At 45.7% G+C, this 21,835-nt stretch overlaps 1 protein-coding gene across 1 annotated transcript in view; it reads right to left on the bottom strand.

The window, feature by feature from the left end:
* Bcr (breakpoint cluster region) overlaps positions 1-21,835 on the bottom strand; it is a gene marked incomplete at its 5' end in the record, with an annotated part of 143,055 nt that overhangs the window by 44,990 nt on the left and 76,230 nt on the right. Inside the window, 5 exons of the mRNA XM_013014243.1 lie at positions 7,411-7,551; positions 8,471-8,523; positions 8,648-8,708; positions 12,632-12,739; positions 21,291-21,476. Of these exons, the coding sequence (XP_012869697.1) occupies positions 7,411-7,551; positions 8,471-8,523; positions 8,648-8,708; positions 12,632-12,739; positions 21,291-21,476 (549 nt within the window). The remainder of the gene's footprint in view (positions 1-7,410; positions 7,552-8,470; positions 8,524-8,647; positions 8,709-12,631; positions 12,740-21,290; positions 21,477-21,835) is intronic.

Genomic DNA, 21,835 nt, shown 5'->3' with positions numbered 1-21,835 from the left:
CCTGGCCAAGGGTCTGGGAGTGCAGGCAGGATGATTGGAACACAGGCAAGGGGAGGCTGGGCCACCCTAGGTCACAGCCCTTAATGTATCTTCAGAATGGTGTGAGGTCATGTGGTTAGAAAAAGCCAGAGGACAGAGAGGGCTTGGACCTTGCTGGAGCCAGGACAGGGAAGCATCATGCTTCAGAAGTGAGAGGCAGCAACTTAGAAGAGGTTGGGTGAAAAAAGTGGTAGAGGGAAGGCAGCAGGTGGCAAGGTTATATTCTTTCTGGGAGCTCCTTTACACCCAGGTGGAAGTACCAGCTGGAATGGACACCACTGCGGTTTCAAATAACCAATAAGACGGCCTGAGAGGGAAGGGGTCCAGGACTCTCCCACCCTCACTGCCTGCACATTCTTTTTCTGCTGAGATGTCAGCTTGGTTACTTCATTTCTTTGACTTTCAATTTCCTTAGAAATCAGATGTGGGGTTCGGAGTATAGCTCAGTGGTAGTGTGCTAGCACAGCACCCCAAACAACAATAAAAAAAATGAAGAGGAGCTGGGCAGTGGTGGCTCACATCTGTAATCCTACTTACACAGGAGACTGAGATCTGAGGATCGCAGTTCAAAGCCAGTCTGGGCAGGGAAGTCCTTGAGACTCTTATCTCCAATTAACCACCAGAAAACCGGAAGTGTTTCTGTGGCTCAAGTGGTAGAGCACAGGGACAGCACCCAGGCCCAGAGTTCAAGCCCCATGACTGACAAAAAAAAAAGGACCTGTCTAGTTGCACTTTTTGGAGGATTTAGTGCAATAGCATGTCTATGGACTTGGTACACATAAGCATCATGTTTAGAGTTCCTCATGCATCATGCCTCTTCTTACTTTGAACCTATGAGGGCCTCCATTAGGCTATGAGGAGGGGGGATTCCTCCTTTCCCTAGGCTGGCAGCCTCTTCTAGTACACTACTACAGGCTGAATGTCTGGGTCATCACTCTCCCCCATTTGTCATTTAAAGCCTTAACCCCCAATGTAATGACAGTTAGTGAGGGGAGCTTTAAGAGTGATTACATTTAGGTGAGGTCACACAGGCAGGACTCTCATAACGGGATTAACGTCTCTGTGGAAAGGCCAGATGAGGACAGTGAAAGCAGCCAGCTATAAGCCAGGAAAAAGGTCCTCATGCTGGCACCCTAACCAGCAATGAGATAATGCCTGTATGGTGGTACACATCTGTAGTCCCATCAACTCATAAGTCTGAGATAGGAAAATCATTGGGCCCAGAAGTTTGGGGCCAGCCTGGGTTGCTAAAACCTCCCAGTGTATACTATGACATATAACTAGCCCTAGGAGCATTGAAAAAAAAATCATTTCAGGTCCAGGAACTGTATTTGGTCATCAATACATCAGGCAACACCTTGACAGTGTGACAGGAAAAGTCACCAAGGAAAGCCCGGGTGGCAGTTGAAAAGAGAGGATGCATAGAACAAAAAGGCGGACATAGGAGTAGACATGGAGGGGACAGCTGCTGGCCATGAGTAGGCCTTGGGATGGCTCCAAGTGTGGATTGAATGTGGAATATTCTGGCCCTGGAAGTAGCCAGCGGATCCTGCCCCCACTCCTATGCCTTCAGAACAAAACCTATAGAGCTGACTGAATGCCAGGAGCCTGACTGACTTGGAGCAGACTGAATGCCAGGGGCCTGGCTGACAACCGACCCTCTGTGTCCCTGACTGCGGAATGCCATGATGAACCCCAGGGGTCCAGCAGCTGGGCTAGGAACAAGGTTCCTAGGGAAGCTGCTCACTGACCACCTGCAGTAGAGCATCAGGGCAGGGTCCTGCTGGCTTTCCCTTCTTTCCTCCTTCCTGTCTGTTATCTGACTCCCTTGCATTCTCTGGTCTCTGGAATGTCTCTAGGGGTCAATTCTGGCCCAGGTTTCCTATGTCTTGGAGTGACCCATCACAAGATGATCAAGGCCTGGGAAGGACAATGCTAATTTATAGTGACAAGGGTAGCAGTAGCTACTGCAGCACTTAGGCGTCGAGCCCCATGTGGAACGAGTATTATTATTTTTTTTTAAATTTCATCTCGTTTCATTTCCAACTCCCTGACTTCACAAAGTGAGGGACTGGAGTTGAATAGTGTGCCTGGAGAACCAGGGACCATATGAGTTGAGAGAATCCAAGTTCTACAAATATTTGTTAAAGGCAAATATAAGGCCTAAGCCTGGACATACACAATTTCTTTGGCCTTGCAGCATCTATCTGTCTTTTGGCCCTATGGTACTTGCTGAGGTTTCCTTACGTACCAAGGACTTGCCCAGGTCTCCTGTTTTTTTAGGTTTTGTGTGTGTGTGTGTGTGTTTTGTGTGCTGAGGATTGACTCAGTCTCATGTGCTTTACCACTGAGCTACAGCCTGCCCCCCCTTTTAGCAGTACTGGTGTCTGAACTCCCTGCTAGCTAAATGGATGTTCCACCTCTTAAGCCATACTGCTATTCCCCCTTTTTTTGCTTGAATATTCAGGTAGAGTTGCACATTTCTGTCTGAAGCCAGCCTCAAGATTGTGATCTTCCAACAAATAGCCTTTAAGTAGTTGTGATTACAGCTGTGAACCACCACACTCAACTATATTAGCTGGGATGGTTTCTCACTTTTTTTTTTTTTTGCCCTGGTTGGCCTCAAATTGCCATCTTCCTGAAGTCTCTCCAGAGTAGCTGACATTACATGAACCACCATATTGAAGTCTCCAACTCTTTTTAATTATCAGTTGCAAAGTCTGTTTTACCTAGGTGCCAGTGGCTTATGCCTGTAATCCTAGCTACTCAGGAAGCTAAGATCTAATGATCTCAGATCAAAGCCATCATGGGCAAGTAAGTCCAGGAGTCTCATCTCCAATTAACCACCAAAAAGCTGAAGTGGAGCTGTGGCTCAAGTGGTAGAACACAAACCTTGAGCAAAAAAGCTCAAAAATAGCACTAAGACCCTGAGTTCAAGACCCAGAACTGGCATATGCTCATGCGTAAGCATGCTGGCACGCACGCACGCACGTGCATGTGTGCACGTGTACACACACACACACACACACACACACACACACTCACACACACACTGCCTCCATTTCTCTCCCTGATCCTCAGTGCCTCAGTTTATAGTGATGTTGCCAACTGCAGTACCTGCCAGGCCTACTGTCTCCCTGCTTACTCTGGGCGGGTGTGTGTGGGGGGGGGTGTGCTCAGAGATAATAGGCAGAAAACCAGCATCAGAGGCTGTATTATCCCCCACACACGTTTCCAAGCATAAGCAGCACGAGGTGCAGAGCTCAAAGCAGACAGACAGGCAACCACGTGAAGGAAATTACCCAGCAGCAGAAATCAGTCATCTAACTGTGAAGTTAATTCAGCTAAACAAATGAGCACCCACCCACCAGCCCACAGGATCTGGGCCTAGAAGGAAAACCTGCCTGCAGGATCCTTCCTTCTGAAGGCTGAATTGGTTTCCCTCCCAACCCCCCCGAGTGGTTCCTGTTGCTCACAGACACTGGGTGTTCTGGGGTCAGGATGCTCGCCAGCTAGGGCAGCTCTGGCCCCTGCTCTGAGTCAGAGAGACACTTGGAATGTTGCCCAGTCACTTCCAAAAGGGCATAGGCGCTGGAGCCAAAAGGATGAAGAGATTATAGGAACCACACTGGTGGCCAAGACTGGGGCTGTTGATCCCACAGGGTTCATATCTGGGTCTCTCCATGATGCCCCAACTCACTGAGGCTATGCTGGTGGCAGTGGGCCTTATGTCTATGCTGTTAGGACTCCTCCCTCTCTCTACCAGACAGGCAGGGAAGCTACAAAGAGAATCCCACTTGGACATGCCCCTGGCAGGAGCAGAGGATGGTGCTCCAAACAGTACCTCAGATAGGGAGGAGTATGAAGCTGAAAGGCTTACTATCATTTCACTGTATTAACTCCACCTACCCCAGGCAAAGCAGAGATAGGAAATAGAGTAGGTAAGCTCTGATGGTTCATGGGGTCCAGAAAGCTGAAGTCTAATACTCATGGGCTAGGACATCTGCCTTACATCTTGGCTTAGTTTCTTAGTGGCTGTGTGACCACAGGCAAACCATTTAACCTCTCTGAGCCAGTTTCCTCACCTAAAAAAGAAAGATAGATACTCTATATTCATCATGAGAACTTAAAAGGCACAGCTCCTTTTTCTCTTTGGCAACTTTGCTACTCAGTGATATACCAAATAAAAGACTGGCCTAAGGTCTAAACCACTAGGCATTTCTAAACCTCAGGTCCTCCTCAGTTACAAATTCTACAGGAAGCAACCAATAGCTCCCACTTGGGGTGGGGAGTGGTGTGGATTATCTTCCTGCTGGTAATGTGTAAAATATCCTCTGCTATTTTCAGCAGAAGGTACCAATGCAGGGAAATCACATCCCTTACCTTCATACTGTCCCTTACAGGCCAAGAAAAACCTTTAAGTCCCATAAGAAAAGGTAGTAGGCTAAGTCACTATCTTCAGAGAGCACAGATGCTCAAGTTTAAAAAAAAAGAAAGGGATGCCCCCAAATTAATACCACAAATAGGTAGTGGGGAAGGATCAAACCTGGGTTGAAGAAGAGCCCATTTGGCTTCCTTTCTTCCTTCCTTCTTTTGTCGGTTGTAGGTCCTGAACTCTGGGCCTGGGTGCTGTCCCTCAGCTCTTCAGCTCAAGGTTAGCGCTCTATCACTTCCTGATTATGTGGTGCTGAGGAATCGAACCCAGGGCCTCATGCATGCAAGGCAAACACTCTACCACTGAGCTACCTTCCTAGCCCCTTGGCTTCATTTCTCTATATAACATGGATTGTACAACTGTTGGGCAGCCAGGAAGGCTACTGAGGACTTGTAAGCTTGGACTTCATGATTGATTAATAATGTCTACATCATGGCTAGGGATCAGGGAGCATGGGAGTGGTTATCTACCTCCATGGCTTAGTCACTGCTGAAGTATTAAAGGACAGTGCTAAATGAAGGGTGTGAGTCAGAATTACATTTCAGGGATACCAAGTCTTCTCTTCCTTTGGTAGTTGAGGAACCTAAGCAATCCCTAGTGTCCAGTCAGGGCTAGATGCTTGAAAGAGCGCTTGGTCTTTGCCCTGATAAAGTACCTGACCTCAGGGCTGAGAAGGTGGCTCAGTGGTAGAGTGCTTGCCTTGCATGCATGAGGCCCTGGGTTTGATTCCTCAGCACCACATAAGCAGAAAAAGCTGAAGTGGCGCTGTGGCTCAAGTGATAAAGCACCAGCCTTGAGCTGAAGAGCTGAGGGACAGTGCCCAGGCCCAGAGTTCAGGCCCTACAATCGACAAAAAAAAAAAAAAAAAGTACCTGACCTATAGGTACTTTCTGCTTGGTAACCTGAAGACCTAGGCAATGATGGCTCAGAATCAGGAAAGATGAGGATGTGGCTGCCAACTCCTAAGCAACATCTCATTTTTCTAAATTCTTCCATTTCCTAGCTGAATTCTGATAATTCAACTATTTCTCTCCAGAGAGATGGTGGCAGAGACATAGAGGCAGACTCAGCAATGTATCAAAGGGCCTAGGGGAGAAGAGCTCATACCCTTGCCTCCCTGGCAGTCAAAGTTCTCATAAAGGAACAGTTAACAGAAGAGAAAGAGCAGAAGTCCCTGGAAAGAAAGGTGAGCCTGGCAAGAACCAACCCAGTACAAAGTCCTAGCAGATAAAACTCCAACAGCTAAATCAGGTGGATTGCTGGTGAAGAGGCCAGAGTACTGCTTTCTCTTGTTGGTCCAAGGGCCAAGGGAGAAATGGAGGATCAAGGCCCTCTGTTGCTCAGGAGACAAAATCTGATTTCCATGTCCCCTAGGTGCTAGCCATTAGAAAGTCAGGTGGAAAGCTTCTGCCCTGGTCAATATCTGCCTATGGGAAGTGCTGGGGACCCATTTCTGCCTTCAATGGGCTCAGAAATGGCCAAGGAGCCAATACAGAGGCCTAGGAGTGTTGCTACATGCTATTCTTTCCATAAATCATTGCCCATGAGGGCCCAGGTGCTCAGGGAGGAGGGGCTGCGTCCTATCCTGCTGTAACAACCCCAAAAGGTAAAGCGGTAAGCTCCAAGCCTCTTGATGAGTCATTCCTCATAATACTGGGATTGGACCTGAATCTTCCTTGTTCTATGGCTGGAGAAGCCTGTCAAATAAATACAGTAAAAAGCTCTGTCATCTACTCAGCCCTTCCCAGACCAAGCCCACCAGGAAAAACCACCAAACCCAGAGAAGCAAGCGGAGGAACACAGGGCTGACAGCAGGTGAGAGGGAAAGAAACCTTGTGTATTGATTGGGCAGGTCTGCACTGGCATTATCTCAGCAGTGCACACATGGCACATGAGCCAGAAGAGGAGAAAGTGGTTCTCAGAGGTGAGTATAGTTGGGGTCATGTTCTGCCTAGACATCACAGCTCCTGTTCCTGCATAAAACTCCAGAGGCCGAGAGGTCAGCTCCTGTCACTTTCACACAGCTTCTAACAAAGGATGCTCACACGGACACCAGTTCCTGGCCTATGCTTCTCAGATATGCTTAATTGAATTTTGTACTTAATAGATGCTATACTTAATAAGAGGCTGAAAAGGCATCTGCTTAGCAATACACAGGGCCTCTTTCAGGGAGGATCTAAGGTGGCAAAGGTGCAGACCAATGCCTGCTTATTGATGACATGCATAAAAGGAGAATGACTGTTGAGTAGCTGCTACAGGGCGAGGGAAAGAAAATTTACAGGCTGAAGACATCAACTTCTTCAACCATTTGCATATATCAAATACAAACATGGGCCCCTCCCTTTCTTCACCTAATTCTTTTTTTGGTTGGTCATGGGGCTTGAACTCTGGGTATGGGCACTGTGCTGAGCTATTCAGCTCAAGGCGAGCACTCTACCACTTGAATCACAGCGCCACTTCCGGTTTTCTGGTGGTTCATTGGAGATAAGAGTCTCACTACTTTCCTGCCCAGGCTGGCTTTGAACTGCGATCCTCAGATCTCAGTCTCCTGAGTAGCTAGGATTATAGGTGTGAAACACTGACACCCGGCCCTTCTTAAATTCTTAAACTTGGTGTTCAGTTTTTCAATGAAAGACTACCCAGGAGGAAGTAGAAGATTCCAGGCAAAGTGCTATCTCTTTCTGGATGGAACTCAACAGAAACAGTGGAAAAACAGGTAGCTATGAGGTGGAGACACTGTCTAGTGGGCATGAGGCATGCAGTTACTCCTATAAGGCAACTCTGATACCTCATTCAGACTGGGTTGAACCCAACCAGGGTTACAGAATCTCAAGGGCCTGTGTTTCCTGTGTTAGGCTGAACTGTCTACAGAGGACTAGAGAAGGATCCAGGTCTGAGACTGAAAATGTCCTGTATCCCCCAGCAGTCACACTTACCTCTCCCTTCTTCACTGTCATGGACTGCCGGCGGGGTGTGATCTCCTCATTGATGCTGGATAGGAAGTTCTGAGAGATGCGGAGGGCATCCTGCAGCAGGGGATGGTCAGGGTGGCTGGAGGGAGTGTGCTTCAGCAAGTCCTATCCCAGGTAGAAAGACCAGAGTTAGAGAGGAAGACTGGTACAAACCACTGTGTGTAAACCACACTGAGCATAACCCAGAGCTGCTGGCTTCCCACGCATGGCCAGCATGCTCTCAGGAAGCAGGCCCTGGTCCCACAACATGTGCCAACACACTCATGCTATTTGCACATGGCCAAGAGGGGATTCAGGGTGGGGTTTCTATACCTTGGTGTTACTGACATTTTGGGTCAGATGATTCTGTTATGGTGAGGAGGGGCAGAGGGACTGTCTTGTGCAGCATAGGATATTTAGTATTGTCCCTGGCCTGTTCACAGTACACACAGGATGCTCATAGCATACTGCCCTCATTGTACCTGTGACAACAAAGTATGTCTGCAAGACATTGTTGCATGTCTCTCAGGGTAGAATCAGTCCTGGCCCAGAACCAATGATTTGTACAAGGTCAGGAGAAAAACCTTTGACTCCTCCTTTAGATGAAAGCCAAGGACTTTTTAGAAGCCAGATAGAAATATTGACACTTTCTCAGCTAGGAATGTAAGTCATTCCTGCCCAAGGTCAGCAGCTCCCTGGTGCTTCTGAGAAACAAAATCCCCTTGAGATCCCAAGTCTCATCTGCAAAGAGAGCCTAGGCATGAAGAAGCACCTGGGTTGGCAGTGACAGGGTAGCCCCTCAGCTTCAGTGCACTCAAGCAGCTCCATCTTATCCCTATCATGATACACAGCTTGACAACATGCATGCCTGATACCTGGACAAACTACAGGCCAGGGCACAGACTACAGTATCTCAGGGCATCAGACAAGATCCTCTGTCAGAGCTTCTGAACTCAGGGCACCCCCAGTATAGGAGAAACCAGAGCCCCAGAGAAGGCCCTGCCTGCTCAGGGAGAATGTCTGTATCACCTAGGAGGTGACTCACGTGGAGGACCAGCGTGCTTCTTGTCACCCTGTCCACAGGCTTGTAGAGCAGGTCTGTAGAGAGACAGGCAAGGAGAGATGAAGGTACTTGGAAAAAGCAGGGTGACTGCCTGCCTGCTGCGTGGTGCTGACAGCACCTCCACCCCCACACTTAAACACAAAGGCACAGAGAACTCACTTTCCAAAGAGTTCTTGGTCGTTGGGTCCTTGGCATCCTTGTTGCTTCTGGCTTTCAGGTTCTGCAGAGAGAAAAATACACACTCACATGAGACAATTGAAGAAACTTTGATGTGGCAAGAAGTTGCAGTCAGGAACCATAAGCAGAAACACTGCCTTCTTTCCCCACCAAGTACCCCAGATGCAGCAAATCTCAGGGGGCATCTGAGCTGCTGAGCAGGGACCCACCCATAGACAAGCACAAAAGAAGCCTTGAATGCTTCCATTAGAACAACATGTTGACATCTGGTGTCAGAAAATGCTTGTCATGAGCTGCTGCTCCATGCACTGCAAGATGCTGAGCAGCACCCTTGGCCTCCACCTTCAGGTGCAGTAATATCCTTAACCTCCTGTCAGGGAAACAAAAATTGTTTGCAGGCATTGCCAAATGTCCCTTGGCAATGTCCCTTGGGGATGAAATCATCTCTGGTTAAGAACAACTGACATGGAGAATCTTGAAAACAGGCAAATTCTTTCTTGGAGTGGTTCAACAGCATGTGGGCAGCTGGTGAATCACAAGAGCACTCGCCTGTAACAGCAGTCAAGGGATCCTGTCAGTAGTTAGACCAATGCTGGATCTGACCCCACCCTACAGTGTGGAATGGAAATACAAATATGCTTGCTAAAATATGCTTGCTATAAAACAAGGTGCTAAGATTCCCACGGTGAGGGAAGGGTTTGTTAGTGGACAGACCATGTTGCAGCATAAATACATTGAAGACATAGCTAAAGTTATCTCTGGGAAGCAGTTGTAAGGAGGCCCCCAGTACAAGGTTTCTACGCAACAAATGCACACCTATCTTACGAACAAGAAGTAGCCTGATAATGCCCTGCCATCTAATGCTGTAAAAAACTTCTTAGAATTGAATGATGGTGTCTTTCAGCTCACAGGGCCAAAGATAATCATGTACTTTGGTATCTTTTAGCCAAGAGTTTAAAAATTAACATCTCTCAAAGTGACTGTTCTTCCCTGTGTCTAACTCAGCAGTTCCTAAAGGGTGTGAGTGGGTGGGAGAGCTACACAAGAGACTAAAGGCAGAAACCAGGTGCTGAGCTCATGGGAGCTGGGAGGTGATCCACATCCCACATGTCACTAGACAGTGCAAGACACAAGTTCTGGGATGCCCAGCCTCAGTGAGTTTGGATTAACCTGCATTTTACAAACTTGCTTGGCTGTGGAGGCTCTTTTCATTTATTTATCACCTGAAGAGCTGGCATCTCACAGAAGCCAGCCTAGGCACTTCATGCGAAGTGGACACTGCCTCACACCCATCTCACAGGACTGCTGGTCTGGGGAGAAGGTGGAAAATCACTACTTACTTCTGGTTCTTGAGGCAATTCATGAGCCCCATGCCAGAGTATTGACTCCTAAGTATTGATCTCTGGGACTTCTGACCCAGTCCCTACCACTACCACATAGCCTCCTGCTTCCTTGTCCTTGAGCTTGATTTTGCTCTTCTGACAGCTGCATTTACTCTCCTGGATAGAGAACCAGCATAGATATTGTTATTGGTGTATGTGTGTGTGTGGTGGTACTAGGGTTTAAACTCAGGGCTTGCTAAGTAGGTATTTTATACTTCAGTCATTCTGCCAACCCTGCAGATGTTCTGATGGTAAAAGAACCTCAAAATGTCACAGAAGGCTCACTTCTGATATATTCTGAGCTCATCTCTGGGTTGCAGCCTTGGCTCAAATTTCCAACCAAGGTAGCAATCTGGTATCTTCCCCCTCATGATTTCCTCCTTTCTCTGTAGAAACCTGTCCAAGTCAACTTAAACCTTGCCACCTGTTCTTTAAAAGGACCAGGTTAGTCAGGTGCCAATGGCTCACGCCTACCATCCTAGCTACTCAGGAGGCTGCAATCTGAGGATCCTGTTTTCAAAGCCAATCCAGGCATAAGTCTGTGAGACTTCAACTAACAGCAAAAAGTCAGGACTTAAGGCATAGTTCAAGTGGCAGAGTGCCAGCCAGCCTTGAATAGAAAGAGCCAAGCAAGAATGTGAGGTTCAGAGTGTAAGCCCCAGTACTAGTACAAAGATAAACAAACAAAAGATCAGAAACCAGTCAGAATTCAGCTGATAAGGGTATGGGAGTTAACTCAATGAAAGAAAGAGAACAAAGAGAATTTCCAGGGGATGATATGGCTGGTGGGCACCCTATGGGCTCAGGAAGAGCAGCATGACACAAAATAGCACCATGGGAGGCAATTAGTGCCAAGTCCCCAATGCCAAGTCATGAAATAGCAACGTGTCTCTGGAACAAAGCCCAGGTGTGTTAGTCAAAGGTTGTTTCTCAGCAAAAGAAACTGGCCCCACTATGTATTTCTACTTTCTATTTCTCTTTCTAATACTTTTTTTTTGGTCAGTCATGGGGCTTAAACTCTGAGTCTGGATGCTGTCCCTGTGCTCTTTAGCTCAAGGCGAGTGCTCTAGCACTTGAGCCATAGTGCCACTTCTGGTTCTCTAATGATTTACTAAAGATAAGAGTCTCACGAACTTTCCTACCTGGGCTGGCTTTGAATTGTGAGCCTCAGATCTCAGCCTCCTGAGTAGCTAGGATTACAGGCATGAGCCACTGGTGCCTGGCTTTTTTTGTTTTTGTCAATTGTGGGGCCTGAAATCTGGGGCTGGGCTCTGTCCCTCAGTTCTTCAGCTCAAGGCTAGCACTCTAACACTTGAGCCACAGCGCCACTTCCGGTTTTTTTCTGCTTATGTGATGCTGAGGAATCAAACTCAGGGCCTGTACGTGAAGGCAAGCACTCTACCACTGAGCCACTGTACCAGCCGCAATGCTTCCTTTCTTAAACAGAGGTCTTCCTATCAAGAATTCTTGTTAGGTGAAAAAGAAGCAAGTCAGAAGTCATAGCTCCAGGGAGTGGGACCCATCCAATGGCAAGAGTGACAACAGACAACCCCCACCCCCCTGAAATGTCACATGGTTCCTATCAGCACTGCAGACAGGACACAGAACAGCAGGAGGAATACATTTGGAGACACAGAGACCCAGGAGTTTTGCTGAATTCTGGTCCTGGGTCAGCTCTTGGCCCTGGATGGCGTATTCATCTTCTCTGTATCTGAGGGGCTCATTCAAGGCTCCAGAGGCTAACAATACTCTGTGGGTTGAGGTTTCAGTCCTCCAGGGGCTAAATGCAAATAAGGAGAAGCTTTCTTCCTGGCATAGGTCTACAGAGGCAACAATGCCCTCACTTCCTTGTGCTTTCAAGATCACTGGTAGATTAGAAAAAGAACAGAGCAGTTGCTCTGTCTCCAGCAACAAGGTACAGAGTAAGCTCCAAGATGTACAAGAGATATAAGGGCAAAATTACAGACTCTACTGACTACAGGCAGATAGCATAAGAGAGTGTCCACGGAACATTGTTGCTGGGCTTTGAGTGTACCCTCTAAAAATTCATGTGTTGGAAACAATCTCCTAATGCCCATGATGATGGTATTGAAGATGGGTATTTGGGAGATTAGGCTTAGATGAGGCCATGAGGCTGGGGCCTCCATGATGGCATTAGTGGCTTTAAGCAGTAGAGAGACCTGAACTAGCTTGCTTGCTATGTCCCACCACAGGATGCCTTGTCATGTTATAAAGCAACAAAGTCACATCATATATTCTTTATAAATTACCCAGTTTCTGGGTAACATAGCAACATAAAGTAGACTAAGATAAGAGTCTACCCTTAGCTTTTGAGGAGGTAGGACATTCTGAGGGCTACTCCTGTCTAATCACAACAGTGTCCCAGACCTAGAACTGATGAAGACGACAGGAGTAGATCTGAATCAGTTCTAGGGTTCATAACTAGACTTGAGTTTGGTGTACTTTGTTCTTTCATGCCAGGTTCTACTAACAACCATTCCATAATCCACTGTGGGAAGTGGTTCAGAACACAGGTGAAGTCAGTGGTGCTGACTGGTCTGCACAATGTCAAAGTATCCGTTACCTCAGAGATTTCTGCAAACTGAGCATTGGCCTGGCAACACTTCTCAGCTGTTTCCATGGCAACCCCGTAGTTGTCCACAAAGGCTCGGTATACACCCAGCTGGCTGGCCTGAAGGGAGAAAGGAAGAAAGTGTGGGACAGATGCTGTTACTCTCTATCTTTATGAGGACTGGGATCCTGTGTACAGCTCTAGAGAAACCATAGGAACATACAGGGTTACATAGACCTCAGCCTCTCTATGCCAATCCCTCCTACCTGCTTCCTCCTCCCCACACATTAAGCATACTTCCTGCTCCTACAATGACATGTTGAGAAGTGACTCAGAGCTCTGTGCAGGTAATGGCACCTTTCCAGAGCTGCTTATTCCTCCCACCTCATTTTACTAAAAGGGTGCTATGAGCAGCAGCTGAAGTTTGAGGTAGTGAGGAAGAAAGGAAGCATCTCTGTGCAGAAAGCTTGAGCAGAACTTTCTCATTCTGACTGCAGAAGGCCCTCCTGGACATGGAGGTCAGTAGACCCTTAGGCCTATTGCATTCTACTCTGACATGTCTAATGCCCTCAGAGCACATAGTCTGGTTGTTCAGGGGCTCCTGCTTCCCAGACTCAAGTTCATCCCAGATCTGGTAGGGGTGTCCAGGTATCATGCTGCACACATGGCAGGTGCAAGACCTGCCAACTCTAAAGTGAGAGGCAAAAGCCTGTCAATTATTACACCAAAGACATTAACACAGAGTTCCCTCACTAAGCCTTGTACTTAAACACACATTCAACTGCACCATGACTTCCATGGGGGGAGTAGATGGGTATGTGTAATCACCATGGTCAACTTTAGCTCCTATATCACCTTTACAGACAGCAAGGAGGAAACAAATTCTTGCCTCATCTAGGACTAGGAAACCCAGGTGGGAGTTAACCTGGTGGCCAGATCAGAGACACCTATAGCAGCTGATTTAGAGCTGGAAGCTGGAGGCATTTGCTGTTCCTAGAGTTTGTACTGTGTCTAACCTAAATTTCATTTCCACACATATTTGCATTTATATTGAATTTTGTGTTTCTGCAGATGATAATCCCAGATTCTGGGTAAGCCAGACCTAATCTTCTGGCTATGTTCCCAGTAGAGACTGCACAGAGAGCCACAAGTGCCTGGGTAATAGCAGTGGCCAAAAGATGCCCTGCTTGAACTCTGCCATGCTGACAATCCCAGAGAAGCTACTTCCTCTTTGCATCCGGGTTTTCTCATCATTACAATGATGAGATCCAAAATATTTACTTCTTTTCCTCCTCCCTCCTTGTTTAGTTACCAAGTAAGTGCCTCTCACCAAACCAAGACCTGGCTTGAGGATCAGGACACCTTCTCAGAAGAAGAGATGGTAAGAGATCTGGAGGGTGTCAAAATAAAGACCCTTTCATGACTTCTCCTCTCCTGTTTAAACAAACAGGTCACCTCTTCCTAGTGTGAGATATTCTTTTTTTTTTGGTAGGTTGTGGGGCTTGAACTCTGCGCCTGGGCACTGTTCCTCAGCTCTTCAGCTCAAGGCGAGCGCTCTACCACTTGAGCTACAGCGCCACTTCCGGTTTTCTGGTGGTTTATTGGAGATAGGAGTCTCATGGTCTCTCCTGCCCGGGCTGGCTTTGAACCACGATCCTCAGATCTCAGCCTCCTGAGTAGCTAGGATTACAAGTGTGAGCCACCAGCGCCCGGCTAGTGTGAGATATTCTAAGCAGTGAATTCTCACACTTTTAGCTTAGAAAAAAAAACCAAAAAAAGAGCTGTATGATCCTGCACAAATGGAGAGCCAATGCCTCTAGATACTGGATATGATGCACCAAGGACACAGCCTACTGCCATAGTACTGCTCTGCACCAGAAATACAGAACTTCCCCAGTGCCTGAGGCTCCTACCTGTAACCCTAGCTATTCAGAAAGCTAGGATTGTGCTTTGAAGCCAGACTGAACAGGAAAATCTGTAGGACTCTCACCTTCAATTAACTACCCCCCAAAAAAGTTGTAAGTAGAGCTATGGCTCAAGTGGTAAAGCATTAGCCTTGAGCAATAAAGTTTAGGAACAGTGCCTAGACTTTGAGTTCAAGCCCAACACTGGCACAAAAAAAAAAAAAAAGAAAGAGAAAAGAGAAATGCAAATGCACAACCAGAATTGGTTCCTGAAGAAATATCTGACAGACTCAAACCAGCTTGTATCCTTCAAAAATGTCAGTCATGGAAGGCAAGTCAAGTCTAAGAAATTGGTACAGATCAAGAGAGCCCAAAGAGACATGACAACTAAGTACATCATGAAACTTTGGATAGACTCCTGAGTCACAGAGTAAAGATGGCTATAAAGAACACGATCACTAACTTGGGGGAAATTTGCATAGGAACAGCATATTGAGTAATAGTGTCCTATCAATGTGAGATCTCCTAAATATGATAAATTATACTGTGGATTATGGCAGAAAATGTCCTTGTTCTTAGCAAAAACACAATGAAGTATTTAGGGGTAAAAGGACAGATGTCTGCAACTTATCTCAAACTATAAAGTGTGTGTGAGTGTGTGTGTGTGTGTGTGTGTGTATATAAAACACAAAATTTATAATCAGTGTATGTGGGTGAAGGATAAACAAAAGTTCTTTGTAGTTTTGCAACTCTTTCTGAAATGATCAGAAAGACAAATACATACACATACAAGAAAAAAAAAACAGAGAAACAAAACAAAACCCTCCAAAAACAAAGCTATGTAAATTTTCATCCAGAAACAAAATTCCATGCAATAGAAGAGAGCCAGTATAGCCCCGGAAGAAGGGCAGTAAAGAGGGTGTGGTTAAGTCTGTGTTACCATACATGGCTTACCAGCCCCAGGCTGGTGATAAGGTATCAAAGCAGAAAGAGGGCACACCATGTTCCTTGGCTCCTAGAACTTTCCTAGCTGGAGCACCTCTAAGAGTACTGCCCAAACTTGCTAAGGGATGAGTCTGTCCTTGTGGAGACCCCAGCATTCAGCCCAGGATAAAGATATACTCAGAACACACTGACTGGGGACAAACTTCCCAAACACCCCAGCTGCCTCCTCAGTCTATCTGCTGCACAAAGGTAGCTCAAGGACACTAGGAAAAACCAGAGGAAACTTTCCAAACTTAAGTCCCAATGTTCACTGATTATTAAATAAAGTTTCCAAGTGATTTTGGAATGTTATTATAGGGAGAGTGCTAGTTGTAGGTTTTTTCCAATAACACTATTCTGTTTCTTTGGAGAGCTGTTGGTTGAGTCCAATCCAAAAGTTTTAGAACTATTGACACAGTACACAGAGAAATGACAGAGGTACTCTGAAGATGGAAGCATTGTTAGGAATGTAGTCCTACACTTTGGTCATGGGGAAAGAAGACAGGAAAGAATCTGAGCAAACTAGTGCCATGTCCATTTGTCAGGCCTTAACGCTAACCTTGAGTCCAGTGTATGTCTCCTGTCCAGGCAGCAGGAACTCCAGCAGTTGCCAACAGGAAAGACACACCCCAGAGTAGAACACTCTGGCCTCTTTAAACCAGAAATAAGCCAAGGAGAGGCCAGAGTGAGCACTAACATGGACAGACCAGGAGGCACAAGGGAACCCTACATTCTGTACATGTAGAAGGGACATCCTGAGGCCATTCCTTGCGCCTAAAGGACTTGAGTCCTGTGGGAGAGAGAATGGTCTGGGGAAAAGAGCGTGTGTGCAGAAGGCCTAGGCAATCCTAGAGTCATGATCAGCTGTCTTCAGAAACACATCAGGGCAAGTGCTTTCTAGTGATTGTTCCAGGACAGAGGGGCAAACCTCTGCAATGGGTAGCTCTGACATTGAGACCCTTACTCGAAATCTCCTGGCTCTTCACTTTTGACCTGGTAGTAGGTCTTTTCACACATCACAGAATCTTATATGCTGGGCAGGGCAGTCAGTGGCTTATGCCTGTAATGCTAGCTAGCCCAGGCAGAAAAGTCTCCATTGAGAGTCTTATCTCCAATTACCCACTCAAAAACCAGAAGTGGCGCTGTGGCTCAAAGTGGTAGAGCTCAAGGACATAGCTCAGGCCCTGCGTTCAAGCCCCACAACTGACTAAAAGAAAAAAAAAAACATACATACTGGAAGATAAACACAGATTCTACAGCTTCTGCTAGAGAACTGTTTTATTGGGGCTAGGAATGTGGCTCAGTGGTAGAGTGCTTGCCTAGTATACATGAAGCCCTGGGTCTGATTCCTCAGTACCACATAAACAGAAAAAGCTGGAAGTGTTACTATGGCTCAAAGTGGTAGAGTAGTAGCCTTGAGCAAAAGAAGCTCAGGGTCAGTGCCCATGGCCTGAGTTCAAGCCCTAGGACTAGCAAGAAAAAAGAAAAGAGAGAATTGCTCCTCTATCCCTGGGCTCTTTCACAAGTGCTCCCTCTTGGACAAATTATACTCTATCTGTATCATGGTTAGGTGTGTACTTAAATCCTTTTTCCATCTTTTTTTTTTCTTTGAGACAAGGTCTCACTTTATAGTTCAGGCTGACCACCTAACTCATAATCTTCGTCCTCAGCCTCTCCAGTGCTGAGATTGCATGTATGTATCACCATATCCAGCTCTGGTCACTCCCCTTTACCCCCCCAAAGTCCCAGGGACTTGAACTCTGGGCCTAGATGCTGTCTCAGAGCTTCTTTCACTCAAGGTAAGTGCTCTACCACTTGAGCTAGAGTGTCACTTCTGGTTTTTTTGAGTAGTTTATTGGAGAAAAATCTCATGGACTTTCCTGCCTGGGCTGGCTTTGAACTGTGATCCTCAGATCTTAGCCTCCTGGGTAATTAGGATTACAGGTGTGAGCCACCGATGCCTGGCTTCTGGTCACCTTTTTTTTTTTTTTGTTATGATGACATTTTATTATTTACTATAACAATGAAGATGAACCAGCGGTTGCTATATAAAGCAATATAGATGAGTCTCATAGGTGTAATATTGAACAAGAAGCAGAGTATAATGTTAACTACATTTTTATAAATTCTAGACAAGCAAAACCAATCTGTTTTTAACGTTAGAAAGTTCTGGGGATTAACCTTACCGAGCAATTTTAGGATCCATGAGATAAGACTTTATTTTTTAAAACTATTTAAGTAGTTATACAAAGGAGGTACCATACAACAATGCAGTTTATGAATATAATGCATCTTGATCAGTGTCACCTTTTCAACATTCTCAGCCCCCTTAAATATTCTCACTCCTCTTCAACCCATCCCTTCCATTACTTAATTTTGGGATATGCACAATGAATTCTTGACTGCATTCCTCCCCCTTCTCTCCCTTCAGTTACCTGCCCCTCTTCTCTTCTTCACCTTCCTTGGGTGTACCCTTTCCTTGTGTTGATTTTCTTAACTGAAGTATGATAGACTCTATAGACAGCTCAAATAGTATAATCTTTTAGAAAGACTAGTTTAAAACCAAATAGAATTTTGTTTTTGAGTTAACATACATTTGTAATACGAGAAGGGTTTTATTGTGATATTTCCATACATGTACACAGTACACTGTGAACAAATATATTTGTTCTACATATTCTATCATATTCCCATTCCACCTATATTCCCTCATATCTTCATCTACATAGATTTGCTTTGTGAATACTCATTAGGCAGTATGTTTCTGTATATGACATACTTACATATACATATATAGATACACAAAATGGTAGTGATACTAGCTCTGAAAGAGAGAACCTGAAATAGATGGTAAAGCCATTGATGTCTATTCAGGAATAGGATCGTTAGCACAAAGGACAAGGTTTAGCTAAAGTATAGTGGTCTATAAGAATAGTAAGAAGCAGCAAATAGCTAACTGCTTTCTGTAATATATTTCTGTAATATATATTCTGTATATATTCTAGATAGATTTGATCATGCTCTTGGGTTCTGTATACTAATGAAGTTACAGCTCAATCACTGTGCTGGTGTCTGGCAACCTTTTTCCTTTGTGTGTCTCATCATGAACATGAATTCCTATGTAAACTACCACTAGTCAAGTGTTAACCCTTTTTTCATTTATGTATGCTTAAATTTGTGCAAGCATATACAATATACTTTCTACATCTTTATTTCTTTTGCAGGTAGTACCCATGGCTATGTGGGTGCCAGTAGCAGAATGTCAAGAAGAGCACATTTATGCTCTGCTGCTACCGGTAGTTTATTAGACATTGATCCTTTAATCTTAATACATTTATTGGACCTTAAGGACTGGAGCAGTATGGAAAACTTGTGGGGCTTACAGCCTCGCCCACCTGCTTCACTTTTGCAGCCCACAGGTAAAATAATAACAATAACATTTTCTCTCTCTTTTTTTCCCCTGTGGTTCTCTAAGAGAACTGTTTGAATTCTGGTCACTTTTTAAAGGTATCATCCATAATGTTGTCAGACACCTGTTTTGTAGAACAGGATCTTCTTTGCACAACTACTTAAAGATAATAATAATAATAATAGGTTTAAAAAAAGTGTCATCCATGCCCTAGGGTCAAAGATGGACAGAGAGGCCTCTGACCTGACTTCCTGGCAGGCCACACCCATCCTGTGTCACCTTGAGGATGGTTTTTACACATCTGAGGAGGTGGATATTGTTCCTAAAGAAACTTTTGTCAAATAGGTGGCCTACTGAGTCCTTTCAGAAATTTTTATTCTGTTGTCCAACACTATCTGTCCTTAAGTATTAAAGCCCTTAAAGTCAGGAAAATGTTTTTTGTTGTTGTTTGTTGGTTTGTTCCTAAGGAGTATCTTAAAAAACAGCCAGGCACTGGTGGCTCACATGTGTAATCCTAACTACTAAGAAGGCTGAGATCTGAGGATTAAGGTTCGAAGCCAGCCCCAGGCAGGAAAGTTGAGACTCCAGGAAGTAGAGCTACGGCTCAGACTAATAGCATGCTAGCCTTGACCACAAAAGCTCAGGAACAGGGCTGAAGCACTCAGTCCAAGCCCCATGATGAACAAAAAAACCCCTCAAAAACCAGTATCTGCCTTTGAGGGCAGCCTTAGTGCACGTAAGATTGTGCTTGCCCCTTGGGTGCACCTTCTACCCATCCATATCTGAGCAGAGCCTGGTTCCATGGGAGCCACACCTCCTCACAGCATATGGCTGTCTGGTGGTCCATGTGGAATTCCTTGTAGGTCCTCAGTTACAGATCAACCCTTTCCTGCATTTCTCCAACCTGTCCACAAGACCACAGCCTGATTCCTGCAAGGCTCAAAGAAGTCAGTGTGAATATCTTAAGAAGCTCCAGGCTCTGAGAACAGCTGCTTGAAGGAGCTGAGGGCCAAGAAAATGACCCAGGTTATTATTTTTTCAGACTCTTTCAGTACCCAGGGCAATCTTCCTACTACTTGAGATTTTTAATTGCCTGTGTCTCCCCTCCCAATGCAATATTTTTTGTTTTTTTTTAGTTTGTTCCATGAAACTAAATATATATACTTGTAAAGATGAAATAAAGCATAGTTATCCTTCAATAACCATGAAGGATTGGTTCTTGGACCCCTTCATCTCTCCCCTATATACTTTATTTGGGGGGCTGGGGATTGAACCCACAGCCTCACACATGCTAAACATACTTTCTACCCTTGAGATACATTCCTGGTGCCTTTTTTTCTTTTCTGAACTGGAGTTTATACATAATGCTCACCCTTCAGGCCTCAATCTCCTTAGTAAGATTATAGATGTGAGTCATAGACCTTCAGGCTCCTTCACCTCTCCCCTACCCCACCCCACCCCTTTTTTTTTTGTTTTGAGAGATAGGTCCTACTATGTTGTCAACATAGTAGCCAACTCCAACTCCTGGAACTCCTGAGAGGCTCAAGCAGTCCTCCTGCTCAGTGTTTCAAGTAGCTGGAACACAAGTAGCACTATTATCCTCAATTTGTATACTTTAAATCATCTCTAACCCAATTTAAGCAATATGTAAGTATTGTTACATTGTATTCAGGGGGAAATGACACAGGAGAGAAAGTCTCTACATATTCAGTACAGATGTAATTATTTTCAGTTTTGGTTGGTAGACCCTGAAAATGACTGTGTAATGAAGCTCTGCTCAGCTTCCACCTAGACTTGCCTCTCCAGGTAATGCCCAACCTCCATTCTCCTCTGCCCAGGGTCCATCCAAGTCCTGTCATCCTATGTGACAAAACCATTGTGTTCACAGGAGCCACCAAATGGGCAGCTGAATCCACATAGAGACAAATCCTTGATTTTGTTTTTTTGGGGGTCCGGTCATGGGGCTTGAACTCTGGGCCTGGGCGCTGTCCCTCAGCTCTTCAGTTCAAGGCTAGTGCTCTACCACTTGAGCCACAGCACCACTTCTGTCTTTTTTCTTATGTGGTGCTGAGGAATCAAACCCAGGGCCTCATGCATGCAAGGCAAGTGCTCTACCACTGAGCCACCTTCCCAGCCCCAAGACAAATCCTTGAAAAAACTGAATAGAGCCAAGTAAAGAAAGAAGGATGTCCTGTTTACTGGACCCACTTGGACTCAGCTGGGATAGGGTAGAAACATATTTCTTATTTTCTCCCTCTCAGCAAGTTAACCTTTGGCATCTCAGGCCCTCAGATACAACCCGTGGCTCACAGGCCTAGCCTTGGACCAGCCACACCTATAGCTATGAGTGCCCATGGCACTACCAGCTCCTCACCAGCTTCTGGAAGAGGTCGCCCACTCGCTGCTGGTGGCTCCACTGCTGTACTCGAGGGAAGAGTCCGTCATAGAACTCCTTATGGATCTCATAGAGCTCAGGCACTTTGAAGAAGATGGTCTCAATCTGCTGGCTGGTCAGCACAGGCTGGGAGGTGGTAGCAGCAGCTTTCAGAGGCTTCATGGGCTGAGGAGGACATAGGTAAGAAGGCTTGTCACTTATCAGATGCATGTGATGTGCGCTTTTCTTTTCTTTGTGTCCTATTTGGTGCCAGGAACTGAACTCACAACCCTGACTTATATTCCAAACCTTTCACTGTTATTTTTTTTTCTCTGTGTGTGCATGCGCGGGTGGGCAGTGCATGCACCAACACTATGGCTTAAACTCAGGCCCTTGAACTCTTGCTTGGCACTTTCATTCTGGTTGATGCTCTACTACTATAACCTTCAGTTCCAGATTTTTTGCTGGAGACAAAATTTGGAGATAAGCGTCTCTCAGATTTTTCAGCCCAAGCTGCCTTCAAACTGAGATACTGAGACCTCAGC

This window comes from Dipodomys ordii, unplaced genomic scaffold (genome assembly GCF_000151885.1).
Source record: "Dipodomys ordii isolate 6190 unplaced genomic scaffold, Dord_2.0 Scaffold23, whole genome shotgun sequence".
Classification (NCBI taxonomy): domain Eukaryota; kingdom Metazoa; phylum Chordata; class Mammalia; order Rodentia; family Heteromyidae; genus Dipodomys; species Dipodomys ordii.
The sequence above is the reverse complement of the archived record's forward strand: the minus strand, read 5'-3'. Positions and strand labels throughout refer to the sequence as shown.